This window comes from Nyctereutes procyonoides, unplaced genomic scaffold (genome assembly GCF_905146905.1).
Source record: "Nyctereutes procyonoides isolate TBG_1078 unplaced genomic scaffold, NYPRO_anot_genome, whole genome shotgun sequence".
Taxonomy (NCBI): domain Eukaryota; kingdom Metazoa; phylum Chordata; class Mammalia; order Carnivora; family Canidae; genus Nyctereutes; species Nyctereutes procyonoides.
In genome coordinates, this window is record NW_026575140.1 from 34,185,130 (window position 1) to 34,206,144 (window position 21,015).

The 21,015-nt window shown below is 47.3% G+C and overlaps 1 protein-coding gene across 3 annotated transcripts in view; it reads right to left on the reverse strand.

Moving 5' to 3' along the window:
* Window positions 1–21,015, reverse strand: part of GLIS1 (GLIS family zinc finger 1) — a 225,378-nt gene that overhangs the window by 80,738 nt on the left and 123,625 nt on the right. For all 3 annotated transcript variants that reach the window (XM_055306962.1, XM_055306963.1, XM_055306961.1), the window contains exon 3: window positions 4,591–4,768. In XM_055306962.1, coding sequence (XP_055162937.1) covers window positions 4,591–4,768 — 178 coding nt within the window. The remainder of the gene's footprint in view (window positions 1–4,590; window positions 4,769–21,015) is intronic.

Sequence of the window (21,015 nt, forward strand, 5' to 3'; positions counted from 1 at the left end):
CGTTTCTTTCCTGCCCAGAGTGTGGTCACTGGGTGAAAGGAGGAACATGGACTCCAAAGTGGATAGCAAATGCATATCCCCCTTCTCCGGCCCTGGGGATGCTGAGCCACCACTGCTGGCAGAAAGCTCTGGGAGCTTAAAGATCTGATATAAAAGTGGTGACTTTGTGAAACTTAAAAATCAAAAAAAAGCATAGCTGTTCCTTGCATGGTTGTCATCCTGAGCCCGACAGCGATGGGCAGCCAGGTAAGCATCTGCTGGGAACAATCCATTTAAAAACAGCAGCAGGCTAAACAACCAGCAGAAGAGAACAGCTACAGCACCCGTGACTGAATTACCCAAATACGACAAACGAAACCTCACATGGCAGTAGGTGGGGAGAGCTCAGGCTGTGGTGTCTGCTGGCTTCAAAGGCCAGCTGAGGCAGCCCCCTGCTTGCTCTTGCCTTCCCTCTGCCCCAGCAGGCTGGCACGGTTCCTGCCCTGCCTGCCGCTGAGCCCCAGGCCCCCAGGCGCCTCCCATCACGCCTCTGGAAACTGTGAGCAGGAGTCCCTGGACAGAGCAAAGAACTGCTGAGCACCCCGCAGGCCAGGCACCTTCCCAAGGGCCGACCCACGCAGCCTCACCACAGCAGAGCAATGCCTGGTATCTGCTGAATGCATAACCAAATTCTTCAGGGGAGAGCCCACCATCTGTTTTATCCTTGGGAAAACCGAAGCAGCTTGCCCAAGCCCTCAGAGGCAAGCAGCGTAACAGCAGGAATCTGAACCTTGATCTATCTAAATCAGCAGCCCAGGATTTTCCCACAACACCGCGCTGCCAGGGGCCCCGTCCTCCCCAGTAACATGATGTACCATGATGACTATTATGTTTCCTGGCAGCCTCAACGTTCTGAGTGTCAAGGACTCCAATGTTCTTCTGTCTGTCATCTTAGGTCCTGGAGGGGAGCTGCTAAACTTGGGGAAACCAGTGTTCCTCCGGCAGAGGCTCAAGGGGACAGGACGCTGACTTTAGATCTCATGGGGTCTGTGCATCCATAGGTTGCACAGCACATCCTGGGCTGAGGGCCAGAGAGGTCACTCTGCAAGCTTTTCCCTCTGTGCCAGGTGATGCTGGGGACACAAGATGGTTCACAAACCAGGTCCCTGCCCTTCAGAGGCTTCCTTTCTCATGGAGGAGACTGAGGACCAGCTCTCATGGGAACACTTAAACTCTGCTGAAGGGTGGGCAGAGTTCTGGCAAACATAAGAGACCAGGGTGGGAGGGGGCCACTGAAGGCTGAGGCATGACGATGTGAAAGTGTGTGGCTCACTGGGCCCAAAGCCAAAAGGCCAGTGTGATGGGTAGGCAGGGAGGGCCCAGATCACAGGGCACCTTCCTGCACACCTGGGGACCTGTGTACTCTGTGTTTCTACCTTCATCTTACAGGTAAGGAAACGAGGCCCAGAAAGGGACAGCATCATGCCCAAGGTCACCCAGAAAGCCAGTGAAAGCTAAGCCTCAAACTGTATGTAATAATACATTCCACGGACCAGAGTGGAGGAGACTCTCCTCCACTCATTTTTAGCACAGAAATGACAGAATCAGGGTATTGCTAAAGTTACTTGAAACTCTCACCACTTGCTGGATGACTTCAGACTAGTTCTGTGGCCTCTCTGGCCTCAGTTTCCCCACCCTCTGGCAGATGGGAATTGAGTGAGTTAATAACATGAAAAGTGTGTGGCACATAGCAAGCACTCCAGGATGGTCACTTATAAGTGGTGACGATTAAATGAGAGATGTGCAGAAGCAGCAGGTATTCATAAAGTGGGAGCAATCTTCTCCAGGAACCTAGGCAGTGGATCAAGGGGCCAGAGATCAGAAGGAGGGGGCAGCAAGGAGAGAAGGGGTCCTCATCCCAAAGCAATCCAGTGGGAAGGAGAAGGAACAAGATCTGACTGGGTATGGGACAGGGGCTGGAGCCCTCTTCTGCTTTAGGAAAATGAGGGAGTGTGATGATGCCCAATCAGTAGCAGAAATGGCAGCAGCTCAGGTTAATGCTGGCGTGTGGTTCTAGGTATAGGCTCTTATGTTCTAAGTGATCAAAATGACAAATATAATCTATATGAAAAAAAATAGTGCTGCCCTATAACCCAAGAATTTCACTACTAGGTATTTATCCAAAGGATACAAACATAGTGATTCAAAGGGGCACCTGTACCCCAATATTTATAGAAACTATGTCCACAGCAGCCAAACTATCGAAAGAGCCTAGGTGTCCATTGACAGACGAATGGATAAAGAAAATGTAGTATGTGTGTGTACACACACACACACACTGGAATATTACTCAGCCATCAAAAAATGCTATCTTGCTATTTGCAATGTTGTAGGTGGAACTAGAGGGTATTATGCTAAGTGAAATTAAGTGAGAGAAAGCTAAATACATATAATTTCACTCCTATGTGGAATTTAAGAAACAAAACTGATGAATGTAGGGGAAGGAAAAATAAAATAGGATAAAAGTAGAGAGAGAGAGGCAAACCGTAAGAGATGCTGAACTCTAGGAAACAAACTGAGGGTCGATGGAGGGGAGTGGGGGATGGGGTAACTGGGTGATGGGCATTAAGGAGGGTACATAATGTAATGAGCACTGGGTGTTACGTGCAACCGAGGAATCACTAAGTTCTACCTCAGAAACTAATACTGCACTATATGTTAACTAAACTGAATTAAAATTAAAATTAAAAAAATTAATAAAGCAAAAACCCACTTGCTTTAGCTTTCCCTTTAACACCCTTCTACCCTGAGGTAGAAAGAATTTCCCTAGAAAAACCAGATGCTTTTGTGCCTGCCTTTGGCCCAGGGTGCGATCCTGGAGTCCTGGGATCAAGTCCGTGTCGGGCTCCCAGCATGGAGCCTGCTTCTCCCTCTGTCTGTGTCTCTGCCTCTCTCTCTCTCTCTCTCTCTGTGTCTATCATAAATAAATTTTTAAAAAATCTTAAAAAAAAAAAGAAAAAACAGATGCTGCTGGGGGAGCCTCAGGGGATAATCAAACAGATATATGCGTTAGACTGTCACTGAAAACATACAGTTCTAAATCTAAAAGACGCTCGCTTCTTGTTATGAATTTGTGTACCTCCAAAATCTGTATGTTGAAATCCTAACCCCCAGTGTGATGGTCTTTAGAAATAGGGCCTTTCGGGAGGTAACTGAGATTAAATGTGGTTGTAAGGGTGAGGCCCTAATCCAGTTTGACTGGTGTCCTCATAAGATGAAGAGCATGCAAAGAGTGGAATGGCAGTGTGAGGACACCCCAGCCAGGAGGCCATGTGTAAGTCAAGGAGAGGCCAAACTTGGGGGCACCGTGGTCTCAGATGTCCAGCCTCCAGAATGGTAAGAAAATACATGTCTGTTGTTTTAGCAAGCTGGGCTGTGGTGTTTAGTTAAGGCAGGCCACGCAAACTAACATGTAAATCAGAAGTCTCGGGGCGAGGGGGGATCCCTGGGTGGCTCAGCGGTTTAGCACCTGCCTTCAGCCCAGGGCGTGATCCTGGAGACCCGGGCTCAAGTCCCACATCGGGCTCCCTGCATGGAGCCTGCTCTCCCTCTGCCTGTGTCTCTGCCTCTCTCTCTCTCTCTCTGTGTCTCTCATGAATAAATAAATAAAATCTTTAAAAAAAAAAGTCTCACTAGTGTCACCGAAGGCCACAGGGATTCTACATTCTCAGAGAAAGTGGCTCTGTGTGGGAAGCATCAGCATCCTGCTGTGTAGTAATCTCTTGCCCAAAGCTCTCACCAGAAAGTAAGCTCTGTTGCAGAGATCTTTGCTTCCTTTGCTAAGGCATGTCCAGCACTCCACAGTGTCCAGCACACAGCAGACACTTAATAAATGACGGATACAAAAATGAATTGTGAACAGGCAACTGGGGCAGTTTTTAGATGTCTGATTTGTGAAGCAGGCCTCAGCAAGCATGCCCAGGCAATAAGGTACAGGCCTGGGGCTGAGCTGGGGGCACAGGGCACAGCCAGGACCCTGGGAGAGCCAATAGGAGGCAGATTCCAGCCTAAGATGCAATCCCACAGAACATGTGTCCACACGTGGACATCGCTGGAGACACGCAGGCATTGAATGCAGGTCACCAGGCAGGGCTCTGTGAGGCAGGCTTCCGAGGGCAGGAGATGGCTCCAGGTGGAGGAACATCTTCCAACTCCATGAGTAGTCAGTCCAGGGTCTGACACTACAGTGTGTATGAATCCTGAGCTGGGTTTTCCTTTCCTATCCCACCCCTGAACCTTCCATTTCTGAAATTACTGACTCTCTGTGAAAAGCCACCCAGCTTCTGCAATGGGGAAACACACCTCAATCAAACCGTCTCTGTGTCTTGTGAGGCACTGCCACATGGCAGGGGAAGAGAGGGGCACTTCAAGGCCTAGATGGGGCAGCCACCATTGTGCTACTGGCCTCTGGCTGGTCCCTGGCCCTCCCGTGCCTCAGTTGTCCTGTGTATCCCACAACTGGGCAGACCAGGTAAGGCCCTGAGGCCCTCAGCTGTCGACCTTCAGGAAGCATCAACAGAAGGCAGCTGTGGGTGAGGATGGAGCACCTACCTGCTCGGGTGGGGGAAGTGCAGGAGCCTCTCGCAGGCGGGCGGCTGGCCCCGGGGTGGTGGCGTGCCCGCAGGGAGAAAAAGGCCCTGGCAGCAGGTGGGGCCAGGGCCCTCTGCAAGGTCCAGGTCCAGCAGGCTCTTCTCTGAGCCTGGGGTGCAGTGGCCGTAGCTCCCATTCACTGTGCAAAGAAAGACAGGGAGAGGAAAGAGCATGAGTGGGTACAGCCACAGCGGGGTGCAGGGAGAGGGCAGTCATTAGGGCACAGTGTGGGCCACGGCCACCCTGAGCCCACACTCGCTAAACCCCTGCTGCACTCAAGGCACCCAGGATCTGTCATTTAATTTCCATGATCACCAGTGGAATCACGAACAAAAGCTTCAATATTCAGATGTAGACACTGGGCTCCTTTGGTGGAATGACTGCTTCACAAGCACGGACCCCTGACGATGCACCAACACTCTGCTAGGGGCAAGACACATCGGTGAAACAGGCTGACATGCTCCTGCCTCTGGGAGCTGACAATCTCTGACCCTCACGTTGGCCACCAAGCATTCCCGGGACAAGGTGCACGACTTGGGCTGGGGCTGCTGCTACTGCTGGGCAGGCCGGTGAGCATCCAGACGTCACATGTCACAGAACAGGTGCTCACTGCACAGCATCTGCTCGTTATTACCAGAGCTTAATCCACATTATTTCCCAAACTGCATTACACCACAGAAATGCGGCACACCGTTATTCACACCTCTGTATTCTCCACGGTTCTCTGACAGCCTGTCGCATGCCCTGCCTTGCTAGCTGCTGAGTTTTTATGAAGACTAATTGAGGGAGAAGGTGAATTAAACCCTGAGAAAATCTGTATAAAGTGTAACAAAGCTGTTAGGTATAGTTGTTATAAGCTACTTCCTGGAACTCTCTGAGTCTCAGCTGTCTCTTCTACAGTGTGAAGTGGGTTAATCTGGAAACTACCTTTTCAGGCTTTTTGTCCTGTCACCTGCCAGTGATAACTTTAAGGATGAAAAAACATGGACTTCGGGGCCTTGATGGACTTAGGTGTGAACCCCAATCACCCCCAAGCAAGTCTGTGCCTTAGAAAAATCCCTCCCTGAGGCTGACCCTCAGCTCCCAGGTGTAAATTGGAGACAGCCGCACCAGGTCTCCAGAGACGCCGTGAGGTTTTGAGAGCTGAGGTGCAGAGCCCCCGGCATGGTGCTGCGGGCACCTAGCAGGTATGCTCCAGGAATGGAGATCGTTCTTATTGTCAAAGAGCACTTTGGAAAGCATAAAGTAACCTACAGATGTCATAAGGCATTATTAACAGGCCTAAGTGTTGTCCAGGGACTGTCTGCTCTGAGCAAGACAAGCCATTAGTTTGAGCCAATCAACAGCTGACACCAGGTTCGGACTCCTCCCTGAGACTGAGGATGAGGGCAACTATAGCAGGGGCACGTTTGCTGAGCAAGATGTGCGGGCACTGGTGGTTCACACCACCATCTCCTTGGAGCCTCTGCACTGCCCCTCTGAGGGAACTCGCCCTCGCTGGAGAGTGGAGAGAGAGGCTCGAGGAGCTTACAGTACCTGCCTGAGATCACATGGCTTTAAGAATCTGGGCTGGCTCTCGGCTCAGGCCTATCACATGCAAGCCCCAATTCTGAATCGCGCTGTAATAAGTGGCCTCTGCGACAAAAACCCAACCCCATCCTCAAGGATCCACCTCACCCAACCCAAAGGCAGCCCCTTCCGCCCAAGAGGCTGGACGCTCAGTGCTAACTTGCCACATGCCCACAGCTCTGACGGGCACCAGGCATCCACCTGTTGAGCACCTTAGGGTCTGCAGATGGGAATGCAACACTGCTAGGGTCTCAGGGCAGGGGAAGGGCTCAGATGAGTCTGTATGCCCGGGCACCCTTCACCTTCCCAGGCCAAGCCAGGCTCATTCCTGCTGCAAGGAATACTCACTCCTGCTGGCTCTGGCTGCTGCTGGGCCAGCCCCTCACAAGCTTATTTTTTAATAACTTGGCTGTTTTTTAATTAAAAAGAAATCCCTGGTAACAAATGTGAACGGGCCGAGTTAATGAGAGCAGGCTGCCGCTCGTTTAGCTCCATCTCTGCTTGGCGCTCTTTCCCTGTTCCAAATCGTTTCTGCATGCGATTTTATTGTCTCATTGAGGCAAACCCTGGGCCTGGGCCTCAGAAAACTGTGGATAATTTTATGACCATTAATAGCATTTGGAGCAAAGAGAGCTTAATCATCACACGGGGCTGTTTTGCCAGGGTCTTTCTCCCAGAATCTTTGGGGTCAGGGAGGTGGCTCTGAGCGTCCTTCAAAAACCCACCAGACCCAGTGGAGGCCTCTGGGTTACTCAACCCTCCTTCACTTAGGAGGATGTGTAGAGTGAGGAAAGGTGGGCCCCTAGGAAGGTACCGGGGAGCCCAGCATTTATCAAGCCCTTCTGAGGCACCAGGCACATTGATCCTTCTAACTGTCCATCCTTGTGTGGTTGGCTCATTCCAGCCATTTTTCAGGTGAGACAAACTGAGGTTTGGAGATAGGTGCCTCTGACTAGGCTCAGGGGCTACAAGAGGTGAGGCCACAATTCAAACCCAGATCTCTCAGGCTTCAAAGCCTGTCCTGCTGCCTCTCAGGCAACTGATGAACAACTGGTGACCCCCAAACAAGTATTCCCACCTTTGACTCCAATGAAGATCATGTTGGGGAGCCTTTAGAGAAGTCAAAGTACAATCAACCATTACAATGACCCCCCAACCCCAGTCTTTATGACAGCTCTGCCAGATTGGTAGGACCAATCCATCTACAGACAAGCACATGAAGGCTTAAAGAGGTCTAGTGCTTTACCCAAGGTCACACAGGGAGTAAGGGGCAGACGTGAGATGAAAACCCATCACCTCTGTGATAGAAAAAAAAGTTATCACTTTTCAAATAATTGAGGTGCATTGGCTTTTTCTCCACTGGATGTAGTATAAGAGGTCTTCCTACAATAAATCAACAAGCCAGTTCTTGGAGGGAGGAAAGACAGAGCCCCTCAGGTCATAGTTTGACAATGCTTGGGGCTCCAAGACCATTCATGTGTGACTTTCATAGCACCCTGGATAAATCCATCAGCCTTCCTAACTTCAGAGGGATGTGAGCACCAGAGCTGGCAAGCCACTGTCCCAGGTTGTGTGACAATTGCTCCCAAAGCCCATGCCAGACCCTTCCCTGAGTCATCTGCTTTCTCAAAGGTTGGAAATTAAACCAGAGGTTATAACATGTGCCCCAAAGATGCTGCCACCACTTAAAAGATGTGGGCAGTGTCACCACTGCCCACCACAGGCCCAGGTCACGTAGGAGACCTCCCAAGGCCCTCCTGGCCACAGGCATCTTGGTTCTATGTCCCCCAAAGCATCAAAGGACTCACCCTTGCTCACTCTCCATCTCTGGGGAGTAAGGATGGAGTCTTTCTCTACAGAGGCAGGGGAATGAGAGAGGCACACTGGTCCCCCTGCCCTGAGGCAGGCTGGGTGGGGGGACCCAGGAAGGGGCTGCACCCAACAGCCATGTCTCCCCACTGTGCCACTGGAGCCAAGAGCAGATCCCGGACCTGGCTTTGATGGAAATGAAGCTTCTCTGGAGAACTGGAGGATGGAGGAGTCCTATGTCAATTTTTACAAGTTAGAAATTCTGGAATGTCAGGGCTGGGACTGACTGCCCATCCATTTCATTAATAAATGAAGAAACTGAGGCTCAGAGAAAGAAAGGACCAGCAAGTCCCCAGCACAGCCTGGCTGGCATCCCTGGGACTAGGGTAAGAGTTTGGTTTACTTTTCTCTTGAATTGTTTTCTCGTCTGTAAAATGGTGCTAATAGCTACTCACAGGCTGTGAGGACAATCCCATGAGATTATGGACACGATGCCTTTGGCAAGGTGCCCAGCTCACAGCAAACACTCAGAAAGGCATGAGGATGGTAACCGTAATGATTTCTTCCCCTATTAATTTTTGTGGGAGGTCAGGCCCTGCATTCTATCCCCAGAAGGTCAGGTCTGGATAACCCTGAGGCCAGACCCAGAAGGATAAGTCCTCAAGGCTCAGGGGTCACCAAATGCAGGACCGGGCAGCCTGAATGAGGTCACAGCCAGCAAATGTGAAGCAAATGACTCCAGTTACACACCAGAGAGTTTTGCAAATTACCGTAATGACTTGGCTATAAAGTGGTACCACATATAAGGTGACTCCCCACAAGAATTTTAATTTATGCTCAAACCTGCCAAGTCTGCATAAGAAGAACAATGATGCATTCAGCATCTCGGGCCCAGATGCCACCTCCTTGCAGTACCAGGAGCAGCCAGCAGCCTGGTCTAGCAAGGCCTGCACAGTGATGATTCCTCATTCACCAACAAGCAGATTTTTAGTGCCCACCAGGTGCCAGGCTGGTGATAAGGTACAACACTTTACAGTCTACAAAACAGCGTGCATCCATCACCTATGAGCTTTACTACAGCCCCCAAGAGCTGGCTGGCCAGTCTCAGAAGGGGCAAGCAATTTGCCCATGCTCTTATAGTAAGTGTCGGGCTCAGACCTACACTCAATCCTCTGACTCAGCTATCCGGTCTAGCAGACATTTTTAATCTAGCAAACTTTTTTCTATAACGGGCAAGACATTAAATATTATAGGTTTTGCAGGCTACAGAGTCTCTGCCACAACTTCTCAAAAATGAAAAGCAGCCACACACAATATATAAACAGATGAATGGGGCTGTGTTTCAATAAAACCTTATCTAAAAGAACAGCTCAGTGACTCTGGGGTTTTAATTTGCCAAGCCCTGAGCTAGTGCAGCATTCAGATACAGGATTTTACAAATAGACAGAGATTCAAAATCTAAAATTATCATACTTTCCTGCATCTGCAAAATGGGGAGAATTTTGAGGATGGAGTTGATGAGGTGATAACCACTGTTAACACTGAACATAGGGCTGGACTTCAGCCTTCATGCGGGGCCCTCACAGCCTGGGCTCACCCCTCCACCTGGGCATTACCTTGGCACTCCCACGATACTTTGCTGCTATGCTGCACACATCCTTGCCCGTCCAGTGAGAGGCCTGACACCTCCCAAACTCCTCTGGGCCCCCAGAGCTTGGTAGAAGTGAATCTCCTTCCAGAATCTTCCCTGCCATCCCTGAGCTTCCCCACCTCACCTCACAGAAGTCACTGGAACTAGCTGCCCTTCAGAGTGTCCCTTATGCACACCTGGCACATGCTAAATAACTGAAATGTTTTATTTCTAAATCTTCACAACATCACCACAAAATCAAGATTGTAATGCTCTATACAACTACATGGATGCTTTTAAGTGCAGTTAAAACCTTGCCTCCCCTACAGGTCTATAAAATCCTACAGGACAGGGGTTACAGAGCCCTTGAGCTGCTAAATGTCAATGCACCCTGAGACATGATTTTGTTCAACTTAACTACTCATACAGAAAATGGGGACCCAGATGAAGGACAGGCTTGTCCCCTTGGGGATCTTCCCCCTCATTCCTAGCACACGGCTAGACCCCACAGTAGGTGCCTGGAAACACTGGGAAGATGGGTGGCTAGGAGGACCGTCTCCAAGTAAGTTTCATGCCCACCATATGGCAGACACTGTGACTTGCTCCCGTGACACTCACACGTCGAAGCCCTGGCTCTACCATTAACTTTCTGGATATTTGATCCTCAGTGGGCTGCCTCACTCTTCTGAGCCTTGGTTTCTTCTTTTGTAAAACATGGGGAAGACTCCCAGCTCCCCAAAATGCAGTGAGGATTAAATGAGTCCATGTATGTAGAGGTGTGGGGTCTGGTACAGTCAGCATCTTAGTAAAGCCCTCTCTGTTTTGCTTTTTCTTTTTTTAAAAGATTTTTATTTATTTATTCACGCAGAAAGAGAGAGGCAGAGACATAGGCAGAGGGAGAAGCAGGCTCCCTGAGGGGGAGCCTGATGCAGGATTTGATCCCAGGACCCCAAGATCACCTGAGCCAAAGGCAGATGCTCAACCATTGAGCGTTCTTGACAGGCAGAGGACGCATAGTCCTAGCTTCTCTGAGGTGTGTTCCCAGGTAGTGAGCGCTAACACCCAAAGAAGACCAACTTGAGGCTAATTCTTGAGTCTGAGCCTGGGTGCTGCAGGCTCCACCCCCACTCTGGGCCTCGGGTTTTCCCTCTGAGCAGCGGCAGTGCTGGGCCAGGACAGGACAAATGTCAAGGGTCCTACAGAGTGGGAGATAAGGGGCTCCACATCTCAGGCCCAGAGAGGGAGACTGGCTCTCTCAGGACACGCAGCCGAATAAGAGACTGCATTGTCACCACCCTGCAGGACCCCTTTTGCCTCACTAGGCTGCACTGTCCCCTCTTCCCTCCTCACCAGCCCCAAAGGCCTGGCAAACAGCAGGAGGTGAGGGCTTCTGAAAGAGGAGAAGCAGGAAGGCAGCCAGGTTCTTTCTCATCTCCGTGGCCTGGGTGGGATGGGCTAGCCAAGGCCCACTCCCCCAGCCTGGAGCCGCCTTGGGGCATTCACAGCCACCAGGAGGCCTGTAACCTCAGCAGGCTTCTGGAGCTACAGAGCCCAACACTCAAGGCCTCACAGCAGGCTTATGGCTGCCTGTCGTCTCTTATCCCACATCACAAAAACTCTATAAACTCGCCCTTTAAAGCCAAGCTAGATTTACAGGGACTCAGGCTAGTGAAACCTGAACACTGGTAGGCTCTTTCCAAGCCAGAATCACTAACACCATTTTCCAGAGCGAGAGTAATGGACTTGTCCAAGGTCATGCAGCTGGGAGAGGGTGGAGTTGAGATGCGAGCCCCAGCTCTCTTGGGCTTGGAAGGCAGCACTGGCCTGACATGGTTCCACCTCATGAAGGGATTTAGAGTCAATGCACTGACTGCTTTCCCACTTGGGCTGCCATAACAAAACATCACAGCCTGGCTGCCTTCAACAACACACATTTGTTTTTTCATTGCTTTGGAGTCACGAAGTCTAAGATCAAGATTCCTACTGATTGGGTTTCTGGTGAGAGCGCTCTCCCTGGCTTGTAGATGGTGGTCTTCTCATTATGTCTCCCATATGGCCTTCCCTCAGTGCATGCAGAGAGAGTGAGTAAGAGAGAGACAGAGAGAGACAGAGATAGAGATAGATAGAGAGAGAGAGAGAGAGAAGAGAGAGGAAAGAGGGAATGCACAAAACCTTTTCTTATAAGAATACTAATTGTGCTGTACCAGGGCCCTACTCTTATGACCTCATTGAGCCGTAATGACTTCCTTAGAGATCCCATCTCCAATTACAGTCATACTGGGGGTTAGGGCTTCCATATATGGATTTGGAAGCACAAACATCCAGTCCATAACAGTCAGTATTTGTTCCCTAACAGGGAATATGTTCCCATATTTCCTGTATCTATCTACAGGGCTTGAGAAGGAGGCAGGTAGGAGTATAGATTCTGGGGCCTGACTACAGTGGCATCCTGGTTTTGCCACTGACTAGCTGTGACCTTGTCTAAGTCAAATGGTTTAACATCTTTGGGCCAGTTTATGAAGTGGAAATGGGTTCACATACCCCAAGTAAAGTGCCTGGTGCCTGTAATAGTATACCTGGTACCCGGGAGATATTATGTGAGTGTTTGCTTTCACTGCTGTTGTTAATACCATTTCCACTCCAGAGGGGGTTGTGGAAGCCTGAACCAGTCAGCATGACCTCTTATCAGCCATAGTGCCACAGTGCCACAGTGACTCAGAGGCAGGTGCATGACACAAGTCAGTTTATTTTTTATTTTTTTATTTTTTAAAAAATTTTATTTATGATAGGCACACAGTGAGAGAGAGAGAGAGGCAGAGACACAGGCAGAGGGAGAAGCAGGCTCCATGCACCGAGAGCCCGACGTGGGATTCGATCCCGGGTCTCCAGGATCGCGCCCTGGGCCAAAGGCAGGCGCTAAACCGCTGCGCCACCCAGGGATCCCAACACAAGTCAGTTTAATGAGAGTCCCAGAACTTCTGTTTGATGACTGGGGAAAAAGCAGTCTCTCCTCTTCTACATACAAATGAGGAGGCATGATGCCTTGACAGCTAGTGGAAACCATCTTGTCATCCCAAGGGAAGCTGGCTGGAAGACAGTGGCAATAAGCCAAGAGATGCTAAGTCAGAGCATTGTTGGCACCAAGGACCTTTTGTATGAAGAGTGAAGTTTGTATAGTGTTTTAAGCCTGCCCCAGATGGGTTTCCTGTTACTTACAACCAAAAGCATCCTTATTAATACAATAATCTTCAAGAGAAGAATTCTTATCTACTCTGACAATCTTTGTTTTTGAGTATTTAGTCCATTTATACCATTTGCATTTTTAAAAAAGATTTTATTTATTCATGAGAGACAGACAGAGAGAGAGAGAGAGAGAGAGAGAGAGAGAGAAAGAGAGAGGCACAGACACAGGCAGAGGGAGAAGCAGGCTCCATGCAGGGAGCCTGACATGGGACTCGATCCTGGGTCTCCAGGATCACACCCTAGACTGAAGGCAGCACTAAACCGCTGAACCACCTGGGCTGCCCCTATCATTTACATTTAATGTAACTTATATTTGGCTTTAAATCTACAGTCTTACTATTTATGTTTTATTTGTCCTTCCTATTCCATATTATTTTTCTCTCATTTCTTTCAGATTAATCAAGTATTTTTTTATCATACCTTTTCTATCTCTATTAGCTGGCTAAACACACATTATCTTTTATTATTAGTGGTTATTCCAGCAATTATAGCATCCTTTGTTGACTTATTGCAGTCTAATACAGATTAGTATAATTACTACCTCCAGAAAAGTGTAAGAACCTTAGGACTTTTTACACATGCACACATGTTCTCTCTCTGTTTCTCTCTCTCTGGGTTATTCTTGTTATTTTAATTCTACATATATTTTTAAAACTCACTAGATGTTATCAATGTTTCATATAGTATCTATGTATTCCAATTTTTTCTCTTCCTCCTGCTTCCAAATGGGAGTCATTTTCCTTTTTCATGCAGATGTTTAAAAAATTGTAAGTCGTGGGGATCTCTGTGTGACTCAGCAGTTTAGCATGTGCCTTCGGCCCAGGGCATGGTCCTGGAGTCCCGGGATTGAGTCGCGCATCGAGCTCCCTGCATGGGGCCTGCTTCTCCCTCTGCCTGTGTCTCTGCCTCTCTCTCTCTCTGGATCTTTCATGAATAAATAAAAGAAAAATTGTAAGTCTCTAGCAAGGAATTCTTCACTTTTGCTTGTCTGAAAATGTTATTTTTTTTCACCTTGACTTCTGAGGGATATTTTTACTGGGTATAGAATTCTAGGTTGGCAGTCACCATCTTTCAGTACATTAGATTCATTACACTGTCTTCTGGATTTCAGCATTGCTACTGAAAAGTCATCTCTGTATTTCAAGATACTACATTGCCCCCATAACTCCCATTTTATTTTTATTTTTTAAAAAAATTTATTTATTAATGACACAGAGAGAGAGGCAGAGACATAAGCAGAGGGAGAAGCAGGCTCCATGCAGGAAGCCAGATGTGGGACTCGATCCCAGGACTCCAGGATCACGCCCTGAGCCAAAGGCAGACGCTCAACCGCTGAGCCACGCAGGCGTCCCCATCACTCCCATTTAAAGGTTTCTCTGTATGTTTAGTTCTCAGAAGTTTGACTATGACTAGGATATGCCTAGGCGTGATTTTCTTTGTATTTATTCTGCTTGAAGTTCATAGGGCTTCTTAAATATGTGGCTTAATGTTTTTCTGTCAATTTTGGAAAACTTCTGGCCATTATCGCTTCAGACATGACTTCTGTCCATTATCTCCCCTTTGTATTTCTCGGGAAACAATGTATGTTAGGCCTTTTCAACATGTTCTATAAATCTCTTACGCTCTTTTCTGTAATGTTCATCTTCTTAACTCATGCTTCAGCCTAGATATTGTCTAACCTATTTTCTGATTCACTAATCTTCTCCTAAGCTGTATCTAATTATGAAATCTACCTTTTGAGTTCTTATATTTATTTTATCATTTAGTTTTGAAATTTCCATTTCACTAATTTTTTATAGCTTTCAGATATCTGTTGGAATTCTCCACTTGGTAATCTATTTTCTTGAATATATTCATCACAATTATTTTAAATCTTGTGTCTGATAACTCCAAAATGTGGATCACCTTTGAGTCTGTTTTTATCATGACTTTTTCCCCTCCTGGTCCTGCCTTCTTGTATCCCTCGTAATTTCTGAATAAATTCCCAATGTTGTGCATGAAGTTTGTACAGGCCCCAGATGATGTTACCATTCTAAGAGATAATTTTCTTTTGCTTCTTATAGGTAGTTAAAAGAGGGCCAGATCATCTTTATCCAGTTTAGGCTTTAGCTATTTCAAAGCTGGGTTTAAGGCTTTGTAAAAGTTGCCCTGTTTCTTGTTTATCCTTTCTCCTAGGATGCTACACCCCAGAGGAGCCAACTAAAAGCCTGGGATCCAAGGGCTCCTCCTCTTCTTTTGACACTAAACTTCAGTTTTGCCTTCCTAGAATTTGAGGCTATTGAAAGCTCTTCCTAACTTCTCAGCCTCTCAACTGCTATACTCTGTTGATCTCTCAGCCACTTAGCCTGTGCCACTTAAGCAGCAACAAATATTTTGAAAGTCAAAGCAACATACTGAATGTTAGACTTGCACTTCGCCACTTCCTGTCTCCATGGAATCTTGGCTCTTCTAGAGCTTCCTATCTTGGGAACTCTAAACTCAAGTTCTTGTCTCTCCAACAAAGTAAGGCTGTAGAAAGCTCTTTAGCTCCCTGACTCTTGGTTCTTTTTTTAAAAAAAAAATTTTTAAATTTTTATTCATTTATGATAGTCAAACAGTGAGAGAGAGAGAGGCAGAGACACAGGCAGAGGGAGAAGCAGGCTCCACGCACCGGGAGCCCGACGTGGGATTCGATCCCGGGTCTCCAGGATCGCACCCTGGGCCAAAGGCAAGCGCCAAACCGCTGCGCCACCCAGGGATCCCTGACTCTTGGTTCTACATCATTTGTAAACTGGAAAATACCTGAAAGGAAGAAGTAGCACAGAGTGTCAGATCCACATCAGTGCACTTCTTGTCTCTTTACAATGTTGGTTTTTCAAGCCCTGGAAGTCTTAGTAGTCCTTTGATGTCTTCAAACAGTTAGTTTTTATATTTTATCTAGAAGGAAGGTCTGGAATAACTATATGTAAAAAGCCCTTTCCAATAAATAATTTCAATGACTGTACAATATTCCATTATATGATTATACATACTTTAGTTAACCTCTCCTCCAGATTTGGGATTAAGATTGTTTAGAAAATTTTAAAAGTAGAAACCATCATGTAATGAATGCCCTTATAGATCTGTCTTTATGTCTATCCATACTTACAGCCTTAAAATAAATTCCTAGACATGGGACTGCTGAGTCAAAGGACATGCAAAATTCTAAGAATTTTGCTACCTGCAGTTCAAACTGCTCTCCAAAAGGAATATATCAATTTATACCATCAGGAGTATAGAAAAGCAACTACTCCCCTGCACTCTCACCACTCTGGGTATTCTTGTTAAAAAAAATCTCTTCATTTACCAGTTCAGGGTCAATTGTAACAGAAAAGAGTAGGAGACAGGCTATATATCTAGTAATAGAAGAATGATTAGGTAAACTATGGTAAATAAGGTTCCTCAGCAATTGTATCCATTAAACATGATACAGTAAAACCCTACCCTAATACAACAGTGTGGCCCCAAAACTCTAATTACTTAAAAGTGAAGAACTGTGTTATAACAAAATGTAAAAATTATACTTTTGGTGGTTTTTCCCATTAATGTGTGGAGAAAAAAAGTCTTTATTTATTAGATATATTGGAAACAGCCCGTTACCACAAAAAGAACTGAGAACGTCTCATATGGTTATGGGGCAATTAGTTCCTAAGGCCAGCATGCCCTGAAAGCCCCAGAAAAACAAGTAGTCTCACTGCTCTATTTGTGAAGAGGCTGGACAGAGGGCAGAGGCCAGGGCCAACAATATTTTATATGAATTTGCCTCATTTTTTAAAAAGATTTTATTTATTCATTCATGAGAGAGAGAGAGAGAGAGAGAGAGAGAGAGAGAGAGGCAGAGACACAGGCAGAGAGAGAAGCAGGCTCCATGCAGGTAGTCTGACATGGGACTCGATCCTGGGTCTCCCGGATCACACCCTGGGCTAAGGGCAGTGCCAAACCGCTGAGCAACAGGGGCTGCCCATGAATTTGCCTCATTATAAGGCACCTTATATCAGGGGTTTTACTGGATTTACTAAAGGTTTTAGTTAGAAGGGAAAATATTAATATTAATCATAGAAAGGGGCACTTGGATGGCTCAGTGGTTGAATGTCTGCCTTTGGCTGAGGTTGTGATCCTGGGGTCCTGGGATCAAGTCCCACATCAGGCTCCCCATATAGACCCTACTTCTCCCTCTGCCTATGTCTTTGCCTCTCTCCATCTCTCTCATGAATAAATAATATCTTTTTTTAAAAAAGAATTATGTAGAATGAAAAGAATAGGATTCAAAATTTCATATACATTAAAATAACCTGAATCATTAAAAAAATAATATCAAATGTAAAATGTATATCAAATGTTATTTATTTATTCATCCCCTCAAGGTACGTACACTGAATGCCTACTATGTGTCAGGACGAGGCACTAGGCACCAGAAATGCAGTGGTCCAGTACCAGTCACCAGGAATGCAGGGATGAATTAGAAAGATAGGTTTCTACTCTCACGATGTTTACATTCTGTTAAGAGAGAAGACAATTTCAAAAGTAAACACACAAACATATACTATAGTATCAGGCAGAGATAAATGTTGTGAATTACAATAAGGGTAAGGAGCTAGAAAGTGCAGAGAGACGGGCACGGTCAGGACAGGTCTGAGGGGTCGCAGGAGCCAGGTGGAACCAGGAGGAAGGCACTCACACAGAGAGAGCAGTAAGCACAAAGGCCCTGAGGTAGGAGTGTTCTCCAGGGTAGGATCACAGGACGTCCAGGTATAGCTGGAGCCCACAGAGGAGGGGAAAGAGGCAGGTGATGAGGAAGTGGGACCTGACTAGGAGGGTCTTGGGGGGTCCTGGTGAGGATCTAGGTTTTATACCAATGCAGCAGGAAGCCACTAGACTGGGGAGGGCAGGAGCAACCAGACCTGACTTACGCTGTGGGACCATGTCTGAGTTTTGTGTTTAAAAAAAGACCTTAGAATGAACAGAGTAGATGCAGGGAGAGCTATGACTTCATTATAGGAATGTTTTCTAAACTTATCATTCTTTTTGCAGGGTGAGAAAACTGTCCCAACTGCTTATAGTAATGGCATTTGCACTTCTGATGTACTGACTATTCGTTTGTCAAAACTTACAGAACCGTTCATACTCACACATAATGTAAATTTTACCTTATGGAAAATTTTAAATAATTAAAAAAAACCTCTGTGTTACACATTTCTAAATATTTCCTATTGTTTTAATAATAAAAAAACCAACTGTGCCCAAATTCATCCTTGTGAGTCTAGAGCAAAGACAGAGGTGGGCTAATCTGCTGTCCCTAATGCAACACAGGCCATCCTCCAGCGGACTGGTCTGTGAACAGGTCCCCTTCCCTCCCAGCCCACCACCAGCACTTCCACAGCAAGGGGCGTGTAGGTGCGTCCAGGGGACCTCTGGGTACCCTTCCTGTTAATGGCTTCCAGAAGAAGTCAGCCCTACAGGGCACAGGCACGTTCACAGGAGGGAAGGCAGCTGACAGGAGAGCTGCACCACCCAGCACATCCTCAGGACTCGGGGCTTCCCCTGGTTGTGGGGCGTCTTGCAGGAGCCTCTGCCTTCCCTGTGCTGTCTCACAGCCTTTGGGCCTGCCCTGCTCCTCCTCCTCTTCCTCCCAGCTCCTTCTTGGGCAGGGCTGAAGAGCTGCACCCACACCCGCTGCAAATGACTGTTGGTATCCCACCCCACCTCCGCCCCCCGGGAGTGACAGAAGATTCCAGGCTGAGTGGGGAGGTTGCAGCACAGAAGTGAGGGAAAGCACTGTGGGCATTTACTTAGCACATGTAAGTGTCTGGGGTGGGAGAAAGTCTAACAAACTCTGATCTCTCTTAAAATTCTCAGATTCTACATTTCCTCATGCTGAGTCATCAAGATTCCAAAAATTAAAATGAGACATTCCCAAGCATGTGGGATTCTAAGATTCCCCGATTCTCTCCTCCTGCGATGATCCATTTTTCCAAAGCTAATAAGCAATTCGGTGGCTAGGGTTCTAAGATTCTCAGTGACATCACAGAGGAGCCATAAGGAGAGTCTCTGGTTCTCAGGTTGTAAAATCCCATGCGTCTCTGATCAAAAGTCCTGCCACTACCTAGAGTGCTCTGAGCCCACACAAGCCCCCTGCCTGCCCCAAATCATCGGGGAGCAACAGTGATGATCACCAAAACCTATTTGTTTCTGTCCAAGCCCCAAACAGCCCGAGAGTAATGGGATGACAAGAAATCCAGAGGAAATGGCTGTTGAATCTATAAAAACTTCTCCAAGACAAACATATTCCATCTGTCTTTTTTTCAGTAAATACAGGACTATAAATGTTTATGTCAGGCATACATTTATTATTTCATGTTTGGCTTTTTTTTTTTAAACTCCTTCCCTTTTCAAGCTAATTAATTCCTATACTCCAATTGTTTTTTCCCCCTAACTGCTCAAAAGTATATGAAACAAGAGGGAAGATATAACAATGGGAAGAAATGGTTAGCTCCAGGCAGCCGGGTTGGGGGTTGGGGTAGGATGAGAGACACCAACACCCTAAAAATCCCCTTCCTTCATCTCAGGACACCTCGGGTCTCAGTTGTTCTGGCCAAGAAAATACCACCTTTCTGCAGGAAGGCACCTCCACCTCCCAGAAATGGTGCATCTTAGGATACAGCATGGAACAGACAGAGGGGACCTCTCCTCATCCCTCAGGGAAGCTCAGTTTTAGACTCTGGGGAAAAGATGGTTTGTTTCACAGTATGGCCAGAAAAGCTGGTGAAGCCTACTTAAGAAGTCACAGAAGTTGCTTTGACTTCTGAAAAAATCCCCCACCGTGGGACCCCAGATCTGAAATCACACAGTTCCCAGGGCATCTCCTCCAAGAAGCTCTCCCTGACTGGCCATGTCCCACAGGGTTTCTGCTCTCCTCCTCTGCCCTCCCCGAGCAATTACAGCCAGTGTCCCAGTCTGCACTGTCACCCACCAGGCACAAGAGGCATGACTGTAATAGGGACTCTCCAGGGTGGAGGTTCCACCCTGCGGGGGGGGCACACTGAATATCACTGGGGGAAATTTCTGGTGGTCACAATGACTGGGAATCACTGTCATTTAGTGGGGAGGAGCCAGAGATGGCCCAAGGGAGGGTCAGCCCTCCATTAACTTTTGGTCATCTTTCCAGATATTCAAAATGCTTGTAAATGAGCAATCTGGTTATCTATGCCTAGAACACAGCCCCATTTTACGTATAAACAACTTTTTTCATGGTTTTAATATACACCGAATTTTCCAGGAATGGAACTACCCTGTAAATTGAGGAAGGATTGTACTGTGTTTTGTTGGGAACTTGACCAATAGTTGTTCACCCTTTCAGAAAATCACGTCACCTCGGTCACTTAGCTTGTGATGTGTGTGTCTGTGGCTGGCAGGCTTGGGGTGCCGCACACAGGTGCAGGCAACTGGCGACTTCATCCCACTTCCTGGCACAGTCCTGCCTTGGCTCAACAGGGAGATACACATGAGTTACGAGTTACTTCCCTTTCGTTTCATTTTGGTGTTTTTTTTTTTTTTTTAAGATTTACTTACTTATTTGAGAGAGCTAGAAAGCGTGAGCACACAAGTGGGTGGGGGGAGTGGCAGGGAGAAGCAGACCCCTCCTGTCACTGAGCAGGAAACAGATGTGAGGCTCAGTCCCAGGATCCCGGGGTCATGACCTGAGCTGAAGGTAGAAGCTGCACCAACTGAGCAACCCAGGTGTCCTTCGTTTCTTTTTTATAATACAATTGAAACATTATATGGAATTTTAAAAAGTCAGGGTGCAGGTGGGTTGCAGTATCTATGAATTTCATTTTAGGGGAGTAAAGGAGGCAGGACAAAAAGGGCCTCCTTAGCTAAAGGAAGCGCTGATGTGAACCATTGCCCCCAGCCAAGCCCTCAGATCTCAGATGGGGAACAGAGGTCTCCTTCATGGTCACACAGTTGAGGCGAGGATGGGAGAGCCATGGGCCAAGCGTGTCTGACTCTGGTGCTGAGACACACCCAGGACCAACTTGATGTCTTTGAATCCCAGGGTCTGTTTCTAGACTCAGTGACACACGGCCCTGAGCCCAGAAGGACCCATTAGAAGGCAGACA